The sequence below is a fragment of the Acomys russatus genome, chromosome 3 (assembly GCF_903995435.1).
Source record: "Acomys russatus chromosome 3, mAcoRus1.1, whole genome shotgun sequence".
NCBI lineage: Eukaryota > Metazoa > Chordata > Mammalia > Rodentia > Muridae > Acomys > Acomys russatus.
The window spans coordinates 63,479,895-63,491,971 of NC_067139.1; the positions used below are offsets into that span (position 1 = coordinate 63,479,895).

At 35.6% G+C, this 12,077-nt stretch overlaps 1 protein-coding gene across 3 annotated transcripts in view; it reads left to right on the top strand.

Annotated features, from left to right (window-relative positions):
• Wapl (WAPL cohesin release factor) overlaps positions 1-12,077 on the top strand; it is a 68,890-nt gene that overhangs the window by 20,206 nt on the left and 36,607 nt on the right. For 2 of the 3 annotated variants that reach the window (XM_051141874.1, XM_051141887.1), the window contains exons 3-4: positions 15-1,058; positions 4,393-4,511. In XM_051141874.1, the coding sequence (XP_050997831.1) occupies positions 15-1,058; positions 4,393-4,511 (1,163 nt within the window). The remainder of the gene's footprint in view (positions 1-14; positions 1,059-4,392; positions 4,512-12,077) is intronic. The other variant, XM_051141879.1, reaches the window with a different exon arrangement.

Genomic DNA, 12,077 nt, shown 5'->3' on the forward strand with positions numbered 1-12,077 from the left:
TTTCATTTTTATAGATAAAGTGGAGAATTTTAGTGAAGAACATGAAAAAAATAGTCACCATTTCCACAAAAATGCTGAAGATAGTACTAGGAAATCCAATGCAGAAACTGCAGTGACTTCTGAATATAAAGCTGATGAAATTAAGGAAACAAATGATACCTGGAACTCCCAGTCTGGGAAAAGATCAGAATCTCCACCTGAAAGTTGTCCAGTCAAAGGATCTGTAAGAACTGGTTTATATGAATGGGATAATGACTTTGAAGATATCAGATCAGAAGACTGTATTTTAAGTTTGGATAATGATTCTCTTTCGGAGATGAAGGATGAGGATTTAAAAAACCGATTGGAAAATCTAAATGAAACCTTTGAAGAAGATATTGTACAAAGTGTTCTTAGGCCAAGCAACTGTAGGACGTACTGTAGGGCCAATAAGGCGAAATCTTCACAGGGAGCATCAAACTTCGATAAGCTAATGGATGGCACCAGTCAGGCCTTAGCCAAAGCAAACAGTGAATCAAGTAAAGATGGCCTGAATCAGGCAAAGAAAGGTGGTGTAAGTTGTGGGACCAGTTTTAGAGGAACAGTTGGACGGACTAGAGATTACACTGTTTTACATCCATCTTGCTTGTCAGTTTGTAATGTTACCATCCAGGATACTATGGAACGGAGTATGGATGAATTCACGGCATCCACTCCTGCAGATTTAGGAGAAGCTGGCCGGCTCAGAAAAAAGGCAGATATTGCAACTTCCAAGACCACTACTAGATTTCGACCTAGTAATACTAAATCCAAAAAAGATGTTAAACTTGAATTTTTTGGTTTTGAAGATCATGATGAGACAGGAGGTGATGAAGGGGGTTCTGGAAGTTCTAATTACAAAATTAAATATTTTGGCTTTGACGATCTCAGTGAAAGTGAAGATGATGATGATGATGACTGTCAAGTGGAAAGAAAGAAGGACAAAAAAAGAACTAAAACAGCACCGACACCTTCCCTGCAACCTCCTCCTGAAAGCATTGATAATTCCCCAGATAGTCAGTCTAGTACTAATAATGCAGGTAAGAACTGTAAGATGTATGTATAATATCGTAATACAAATTTAGTATTATCATTTGTTTTTCAAGCTTTAATCAAAGGCTAGACACCTTGATACTCAGTTTTAGTTTTAAATTTATATATATATTATGATTTATTTTTAATTATATATAGACATATGTGTTTTAAACACGTGAGAGTGTGGGTGGAAGTGCAAGTATCCTCTGAGGCTTGAGGCATTGGGTCCCCTAGAGCTGGAGTTAGGGTTGTAAGCTGTCTGACCTGGGTGCTGAAAGCTGAACTCAGATCTTTGGGAAGAGCAGCAAATTCTCTTAACAGCTAAACCATCTCTCCAGCTTAGTTATATTACACTTAAGTAGAAGCATCTATTTAGAACCCATAGGTTGCCTTATACACAGGAATAGCATTTCATATCTAAATGATTAGGTCTTAAAGTGTATGGTAGATTGGGAGTCTTACGTGTATTAAGTTGGTGACTATCATTTAAAGCTTTTCATTTCAGATTGGCTTCCAGGCCTGGGCCTCACATCTGAAATACAACCTTAGGCCAGCACATGTGAATTTATGAGAATTTTAAACCCTTGAGTCTTTAGGGCAAAGGTACCAAACATCTTGCTTTAGTTTTGAAAATCCAAATGCAATGCAGACATAGATAGATTTTGAACATTTAGAACTGTGCTGATAACAGATGGTTTTAATGGGGGAGATACTCAAATTAATTAAACCCTTTGTAAGTAGCACACAACATAAAAAAAAAAAACATTTAAAACATTCTCAAATCCTCTTAAATTGTGGTTTCATAAGATTGAAAGTACTAGTAGGTAAGTATTCTCTTTTAATAATGAAAACTTGTCTCAAGATTGCTGGCTCAACGATAAGGCCCTTTTAGGAGCTGAGTCTAGTGAGAGCTAGGTACAAATAAATAAAATAGCTTAGCTCTGCTGTAACTAAGCCTTTATTTGACAGGGGTTATATGCAGAGTAGTTACTGTTAAAGGAGGAGGAATTGTGGAAGCTTCTGGAGTAAAGGGTTTTTCAACCAAATATAGCCTTTCTAGATTGGTTTGTTTAAAAAAAGCTTTTGTCCTGCTAAGGATATAGAAGTTGTAATTATGGTGAATTAGAATTTCCATAGTATTTGTGAATTAAGAGTTTAAAATAGAGTGTATCATACTTGATATTACCTGCTACTTAGCTTCATAGATCTAAAAATAGTTTGTTTGATTCAAATTACTATTTCTGGTGTTGGGAATTAATTTGTACAGGAGAGGCATGTTCTACCACTGAGTTACACCTTCAACCCCAGATGAGATTCATCTTTTGTTTTAAAATGGAATCAAAACAGGAGCTTCTTGAGCCTCTTCCCACCTGTTTACCCCCCCCCAAAAAGTACATCCAAAATGTATCAAATGCTGTCATGAGCCTCTTCTGGAAGATTGCAGTTTGCAGCAGCCTTACTAGAAAGACACTTGAGACCTGGCATATAATGCTGCACAGTATTTGCACTATTGTCATGGTGCATTTTATTTGACTTCTTTGTTTTGTTTTTTTTTTTTTTTTTGTTTTTGTTTTTTGTTTTTTTGTGACAAAGTTTCTCTGTGTAACCCTGGCTGTCTCAGACTTTGTAGACCAGGCTGGCTTCAAACTCAAAGAGATCAGCCTGCCGCTGCCTCCTGGAATTAAAGGTGTGTGTCAGGTGTTATTTGACTTTTATTTATTTTTTTAAAAGACTTATTTATTATGTATACAGTACACATTAAATCACATTATAGATGGTTATGAGCCACCACATGGTTGCTGGGAGTTGAACTCAGGACCTCTGGAAGAGCAATCAGTGTTCTTACCCACTGAGCCATCTCTCCAGCCCTGTTATTTGACTTTTAAAGCTTACTTGTATAACAAGTTATTTCAGCTGCAATTTGCAATTTCTGTTTTTACATCTTGGAGTAATAGAATTTAAATTCCGAAATGTGAAAAGTAGACTCACTTGGAGAAATGAAGTTGACAATGAATAACATTTGAAAATTAGAGAACACTTGGATGAGAAGCACCAAGTTGTAATTGAGTCTTGATATAATGTATGAACCAGTAATCAGTTTTAAAAGTTGAGGTAGAGAAATGTCTTCCCTTCCTTATTTTAAGTTAGAAGACAGTGTTTATAACCATTTGGGAAGTAATCTAATCCTTCAGTAGTTTTTATGTGAATACTCACAAGTCATTGAACTGCGTTGTACTAGCCAAGGGTAGCTAACTTTGTTTTGTTTTCCTCCTGACTCAGCCCCCCAAGCTGGGAGTATTGGGCTGTGCCACCACACCTAGAGATTTTGCTTTTTAAATTTGGGGCTGGAGAGCTGGCTCAGTGGTTAAGCATGATTGTTGCTTTTGCATAGGCTCACACCATGGGAGCCACATCATGGTCCCAACCATTCATAACTTCAGTTCTAGAGGATCTGATGCCTTATCATTTCAGCAGGCTCCCAGGCAGATGTGGTTCACATACCTACATATAGGCACAATACTCATATATATAAAATAAATGTAATATTTTTAAAAAGTGGTTATCTTTGTAGAAGCCAGCAGCCTCTTATGCACTTTGAACTATGACTAGAATGTCTTTGACCTTTGAGAATCACAGCACATTATGCATCTTGCACCAAAGCACTATTCTCAGCTAGCACAAACACACGCAGTGGTTACTGGAAGTATACATCATTGACACAAGACCACCAGGGTTTGGATTCTGACTGCTACATCAGCTCTGCCTAACTGGCTTCCAGCAAGTTTTTGTTGTTGATTTTTGTTTTGTTTGTTTGTTTGTTTTAAGGCTACATGATTTCATGAACTTAAAATCTAGAAAAATATGAAATTTAGATAAATTTGATGTTTTTATGAGTTTGTAAATTATATATCATAGTTAGTATCTGTATATAGCTGCCAGTTACACGATCTATAAAGTCCAGATGTTATTTTGGAAAAAACTTTAAGCCAGGAATGGTGATGCGTAACTGTAATTCTAGTATTTGGGAGGCTAAAGCAGGAGGATTGCCATGAGTTTGAGCCCATATAGTGAAGTCCAGGCCAGCCTGGGCTAGCTACAAAGACTGATTCTTAGTAAAAGAGAAAATGTCTGAGTTTGCTGTTAACACAAAATATAACTAGCACTCATATGTAATAGCCAAGTTTTGAAGTACAGAGTGAGGGTTAGAGTATTTTGTCAGCCATTACTGCTTTTAATCCTTCAATTTTTTTCTCCAACATTATGTTTTTTAAAAGGCCTTAAGTTTTCTGATAACTTGAAATACTAGAAAAAGTTAGCTAGTTTTGATTACTATTTCAGAAAACTTGGATTTTACAGAGGACTTGCCTGGTGTGCCTGAGAGTGTGAAGAAGCCCATAAGTAAACAAGGAGATAAATCCAAGGAAAATACCAGAAAGATTTTTAGTGGCCCCAAACGGGTAAGTAAAGCACTACTACTATTGGTAATTAAAAAAAAAAGTATTTATTTACCATTAGAGGGCTCAACCCCTAATTTTTTTACTGAGACTTACCAGCAAGCCATTGTGGCAATGTTTCTCACAGGATATCTGTAAGTCTTTTTCTTTCTTTTTTTAAAAACCAATATACCATTGTACAAAAAAATTACAATGTTCAGTCTTTCTTTCTATCTGTCTGTCTATCTAAGTATGGCATTAAAATCATTTTTTTCCATAAACTGACATCAAGAGGCTGGTTGGGAGCTGGAGCTTGTTGCTGTTCTGCCTTATAATAGTATTCTGTTATATATTGCTAGCTCAGAAAAAGACCAAAATTCAGAATTCAGTTTCTACTAAATTCCAATTGTTTTCATGTCATCCTTAGATTGAACATTTGTTAAGTCAGGGAGTCTTCTGTGTGTCTGTCTTTTTAAATCGTTTTCTCCCCAGTTTTTTTAGATACCTACTTATAGTCATAGCATTTGCCTAGCTTGTTCAGCAAACTGTTTTGCATTCCATTTTATATTCTTATCAGCAATACAGGCTGTATCAATTTCTTCTGTGTCTTTGCCAACATTTACTATTAGATAAAAGCTACTGTAGGCTGGTTGTGGTGACTCATGCCTTTAATCCCAGTAGCTGAGAGGCAGAGGCTGGCAAATTGTTGTGAATTCGAGGGCAACCTGGTCTTCATAGTGAGTTGAAGGTCAGCTTAGGATCCATAATGAGATCCTATTATCCCTCAGCCCCCATCCCCTCCAAAAAAAAAAGAAAGAAGGGGGAAAAAAAAGCTACCATAATAGGTATAAAGTAGTTCTGCTTTGATCTTCATTTGTTTTTTGGTGTGGTGTTGTTGGTTTGGTTTTGGTTTTGGCTTTTTTGAGACAGGGTTTCTCTGTGTAGCCTTGGCTATCCCAGAATCACTCTTTAGATGAGGCTAGTTCTTAACCATGCTGTATATACATAATGTATTTGTATGCTTTCATCTGTTTATGTCTTCATGTGTTTGTGGATGCCTGGAGACCACAGTAGGTATCTTCCTCTGTTGTTCCCTACTTTATCTTTTTGAGGCAATCCCGTTTCAGCTAGATTACTCCTCCTGACCAGCAAAGCCCAGGGATCATCCTATCTCCACTTTGCAATGTTGGGATTACAAGCATGTGCTGCTGTGCCCAGTTTTTATGTGTTCAGACAAATTTCTAATTGAGTCTTTTTGCCCTTTTTTAAATTAAGAATTATTATTTTTTTTATTGTTGTAAGAGTTCAGGAGATTTCTCAAAAAAATTAAAAGTAGAGCCACCATATGACCCTGCTGTTTCACTCTTTGGCATATACCCAAAGAACTCCATACTGTGCTATGGAGATATTTGTACCCCCATGTTTATTGCTGCTTTATTCACCGCAGCAAAGAATTTGGAATCAGCCTAGTTGTTCATCAAATGATGAATGGAAGATGGGTGTGGTGGCGCACGCTTGTGATCCCAGCACTCAGGGAGGCAGACAGGTGGATCTCTGTGAGTTCTCTTTAGCTATCTGTGTGAACACTATTTAGCTGTTAAAGAAAAAAACTAACAAAGATTGTAGGAAAATAGATGGATTTAGATTAGAATGTATAGTATTAGCTGAAGTCATACAATCTCAGAAAGAAAGAAAAAAATTCTCCCTTATTTGAAGTTGAGCCAATAATAAATATATATATATATATATGTAAACAAATATATATGTGGGCCAGTATAACATTTAGGAAAGAAAAAAAGAATTGCTAAATGTTAGGGGATGAGAAAGGGTTGAATTTCTATTCTGATCTATTCTGTATAAAAGTTCACTGAGATATTTATTCTTTGAGCCTGTTTTTTTGTTTTTTGTTTTTTTTTTTTAATTGCAATGTTGTATATAATAAAGTTGTGAAATCTAATTAAAAAGGAATTCCTTATTTTGTTTAGTTCTTCTTGCTGCTTACCCCTTCGCCAAATTTAAAATTTTTTGATGAAGCCAAATTATTTTTTTTCCTTTTGTTGTCTGTGATTTTGATGTTATAGTTAAGAATTCATAGCCAAATTCAATATAGGTTTTCAAAAGCACTTTTTTTCCTGAGGGGTTTTTTTTTTTAAAATATATTTTGAGTGATTGTTTATTTTTGAGACAGAGTTTCTCTGTAATAGTCCTGGCTGTTCTGGAACTTGCTTTGTATACCAGGCCAGCCTCAAACTCAAAAGAGATTTGCCTGGTTCTGCAAAGATATCTGTGTAAAGGAATAAAATGAGGTTATCACTGTCAGCTAATTCCCTTAAGGCATTTGGTGCCAACAAGGAAGAAAAAAATCAACTCTCTAGCAAAAACTAAAATTTTGGAGAACTTCATTTATTACTATGAATGTGACTGCTTCCAGTACTGACAAAAATTTTTGGTTGGATGATGATATTAACATGAACTTTTGACTGAAAACAATGAATTGTGTCACCTTAGAGAGATTTGCATAACTCAGAGTGACTAGTGTTTTCCAAATAGCCAAGGTATAAGGTTTTAAAGCATGCATGGGTAAAATGAATGCTCAAATGTAAGAGGAAGCAACAGATTTTAATGTAACAATATGAAAGGCTCAAAGACATGGGTGAATCTTGTAAGAAATTCAAATTTAGCTGGGCAGTGGTGGTGAGGCATGCCTTTGATCCTAGCACTTGGAAGACAGAGGGAGGTGGATCTCTTGAGTTCTCGGCTATCCGTGATCTACAGTGGTGAGGACTAGCACAGCCAAGTCTACACAGGAAAACCCTGTCTTGAAAAATAAAAAACAAAACAAACAAACAAGGCAAAATAACAAAAAATACTCAATGTAGTATACCAAATATATATATAATACATTTGAAAATCATTTGAATAGGTTATCTATCTAAAATACAACCATAACATGTTTAGATTTTCTTCAAGTATTTCAATCAATATAGCACGACAAAATACATTAGATACAAAGACAAGAGAATTCAACTGTTCTCTGCTCCCCCAGGGTCTCACACAGGTAGTCCTGGCCTTAAACTCACAGAATTATCCACCTTTGCCTCCCCAGTGCTGGGATTATAAAGGCATGAGCCACCACACCAACACTTCAAGTGTCTTTTTTAGCCTGACTTTACAGAGATTTATAAAACTAAAGGCAAAATTATTTCTTCTAAATTTTTGGTTTGAAAATAATTTTTTTCTGAAAAAAGTAGTTATATATACACAGCTCATAAAGTTGTATGTGGAAGTATTTTATGCACATTTGTTTTGTCACACAGAACATTGAGATATAATAAAATTGATAATTCTTCTTGGGCGTTATATGAAGCTGATATTTATAGTTTGGCAGTGATGAGAACAGGTATAATTTGAAAGTTTTACAGGTTCTTGCCAGGACACCTTCAAACTGTAGTTTCAGCACCATCTGTAGGAATTTCAGTACACTGAGAAAGGCAAATAACCAAGACTGTAATTATGAAAACAGTTTTGAATTTGTAGTCTCCTGAAAGAGTTGGATAGATCACTAATGTCCATGGCCTGTACTTTGAGACCTGATGATTGATAGTATTCTACTTTATTTTGTGTTCCAAAATTTTTATTGTGAAAAACTTCAGATATATAAAAAGATGTGAAGGAGCAATGAAACCCCATATCTCTCTGTATGTATTTACTCTTAGCTAGAGTTTTGCCATCTAGTTATAAGACTAAAACACACAAGAAAACAAACACTTAAAAAAAAAAATTCTTAATGCCTAATTCATATTCTGTCTTTATTAGAAGCTCTCAGAATGTCGTCAGTTTCCTCCACCCTCTTACAACTAGAATCTTGTAGCAGTTTGGTAATATTTTGTTCTTACATAGACCTTATTTTTAAATAGATAATTATGTAAAAAGAATTCACTTTCACTTATTTTTATTAGGAGGCTGTGATATTTGTCGTTAGGACTGTTTGCACATTTAGAAGCTATCTACGTATTTCCTTGATGTTATTTAACTTGCTCTTTACTATTGGCTTAGGAAGCTGTAACTTGGTAAATCTACATCCTGTATTAGTTTTAGGTTAAACTTTTTTAGAGCTTCACTGGTGATAATTGTTTTTGTTTCTTTGCATTCGAAGTTCTATAATTTTTGGTCATTCCACTCTTAATATATTTTTATTTATATCCCCACCTACTTTCCACACTAGGATTTAGTGTGAATCTAGGGCCTTGTTTATGCATTCTTGGCTCTTTCTTTCTTTGTTTGTTTGTTTCTTTCTTTCTAGACTTATTTATTATATATACAGTGCTCTGCCAGAAGAGAACATTAGATCACATTATAGATGATTGTGAACCACCATGTGGTTTTTGACATGGGAACTGAACTCAGGACCTCTGGAAGAGCAGACAGTGCTCTTAATCCCTTAGCCATCTCTCCAGTCCCTGCATTCTTAGCCTTTAATATTGTTTGAATAACTAACAAAGGTTCAGATTATGAGCTTTGCTCAAAACAAAGGTACATTTCCCCTTTTATAAATTTAATTAGGACTATTCTGACACCATGTGAACATTCTATTCTGTAGTATGTCTTTTTCATTTCATTTTCTTTTGTTTTTCGAGACAGGGTTTCTCTGTGTAACAACTCTAGCTGTGCTGGAACTCTGTGTAGACCGGGCTGGCCTCGAACTCATATAGATCCTCCTGCCTCTGCATCCCGAGTGCTGGGATTAAAGGTGTGCTTCACCACCTCCCAGCTCTGTATTGTGCTTTTCAACTTACTATTGTTTGCAGCTAGTATTGAACCTTGTCTTAGTTACTGTTTATTCCTGTGAAGAGACACCATGACCAATACAACTTATAGAAGAAAGCATTGAATTGGGGCCTTGCTTAGAGTGTCAAGAGTTATTTCATTATCATTATCGCAGAGAGGGTGACAGCAGGCAGGCAGGAATGGTGCTAAAGAAGTAGCTGAGAACTCATATCTGATCCATAAATTGTAGGCTGAGATTGTAAGGCCACACGTACTCCAACAAGGCCATACCTAATAATCCTTCCCAAACTGTTCCATTCCCTGGTGATTCAAATATATAAACTTATGGGGACATTCTTACCCAGACAATCACAAACTCTATTGCCATCATTTGTTTTACACTGACAATTGCAGACTGATAAAAAAAATTCCATTTGTTTATTCTATATTTAGTAAATGGAATACTATAGTCTCTCTTCCCTACCATTGACAGATTAAATAACTATTATTTATTAGCATTGTACATAGTAAAACACTCCATGCATTACATCACTTTTATGGCAAATCTAAAAGAAGCAAAATGTCAAGATAGAATAATGCCAACATGCCTGGCTTTATTATCCCTTCTCACAGAGGCAGAGGAAATGGGGAGATGCTGGTAAAAGGTACAGCGAAGCAGAATTAGTAAATCTAAAGTCTCTTATGTAACAGAAATGCAGTTATTATTGTATATTGAAATTTTACTAAAAGAGTAGGGTTTAATCCCTCTTAACAAACTGCAAAAAATAATTGCGGAGGGATGGGTATATTAATTTATTAACTTGTACTAGTCATTTCACTGTGTACATGTTTATCAAAACATCATTTGTATTCCTTTAAAAAAAATATATATATATAAAATAAACTTTTAAAAAAATTTAGTAAAGGTAGTATGATAAATTTCAGCTTTTCTTTATGTGCTATAGTTGTTTTCGATTTTGGCTAGTAGAAACCATTCTAGCTCTCATTTTTCTTTTATGTAACCCCAACATCTTTGAGGACTTCTATGCTTTTCTGCACATAAAATGACTGAGATTCATCATGAATTTTCCTTTTTCTATTAAAGAATTCACTCTTGGTTCTTTTTGAGAATACCTGAGTGTTAACTTTATTCATTGCTGTTAGGCCCTGTCATCAGACAGCTAGGAAAATGTGTTGAAAAATAAGCTGTAAGTTTATATTGATAGCTTTACTTTAAATTTAGCATAGCAGAGTTGAAAAATTATTATTAGTGTGTTGAGGGTGAGGCCATTCATATATAGTACCTGTTAGAGGGCAAAACTCTGGAGTTAGTTCTCCAATTATGGGATCCAGGGATTGAACTCAGGTTATCAGGTGTGCATAGTAAGTGCTTTACCTGCTGAGCCATTTTGAAACCCTGATGTGACAGAATTTTGTATTTGACAATCATATTGTGATGTTACTGATGATTGTTACTTGGACCAGCAAATAGTGAGTGATGTTTTGCCACTTAGATTGTATTTTACTAAGGGTTGCTGGTCAGAAACTGGGCAAGGTGGCATACACCTGTGTACCTGGTACACCAGGCTGAGACAGACTTGCTGTGAGTTTGAAGCCAGACTGGGCTACATAGACAAAGACCTTATCTGATTATTTTATTTATTTATTTATTTGTGTATTATTTATGTATTTTAAACCAGGTGTGGTGGCACAGGCCTTTAATTCCAACAGAGGCATATGATCTTGTAAGCTTAAGGTTAGTCTGTCTGCAAAGAAAATTTTAGGCCATTCAGGGCCATATAAGTGAAACCCTATCTCAAAACAAAACAGCTCCTTTGATAATTTTGTTTTTTTGCTTATGTTACTTCAGTATTTAGTTGAGTTCATCACGTGTGCTTATTTGTATTTAATTTTTTGGTAGTGTTGTGTTTTTGTAGTGTTAGTGATCTAACCCAAGGCCTCATGCATCCTTGATAAGCACTCTGCCATTGAGCCATGCCTTCAGCCCTGTGCTCAGTTTTTAAATTTAGTTTTAAACTTAATCTTGAGAGATTCTGCTTTGCCCTTCACACAGCTTAAAAAGGTAATAATGTACATGTACCTGACCTGATTTTGAAGTAATTTATCTGGCCTAAAGTAAATCAGGTCATGGAAAACAAGTCAGCAGTAGACCTATTTGCTGCTGTATGGATGGGCATGCTATTATAGTATCAGAAAAATTAAGGAAATTACTGCTGATCTTATTTGTTAGTTTAAAAAGCTATGAGTTTGCACACACTTGAAAGATGTAATGTGAATGAAGCATCCTCGTAACAATAGTTCTAGTATTTTATTCCCCTAAGACACTTAAATAAGTATTCCCCCACCCCTTTATATGAGTAATTAGGATTCACAGAAGACTAAATTCTCCAAAGAATTTTTGTTTGTTGGTTTTTTGTTTTTTGGAGACAGGGTTTTTTGTATATCCCTGGCTGTCCTGAACTTTGTAGACCAGGCTGGCCCCGAACTCACAGCGACTCCCCTGCGTCTGCTTCCAGAGTGCTGGGATTATAGGTGTGTGCCACCATGCCTGGCCTGTCCAAGGAATTTTTATGTAGACTATCTTTTAGATACCTTAGGAGAGAGGTGGGTGTTAGTGAATATTTCAGCAGTTGTAAAGTGGCCTCAACTTGGGTTTGTTCAGTGCTTCCTCTGATTCAATTTAGTTGCCATGTTTTTGGTAGGAACACTAGAGGAGATATTGTGTTCTCCTTTAGAGTGAATTATTAGACATGTTAAAAAATATATATATACACACATTCTTTTCGTTGTTTTATTGTTAAA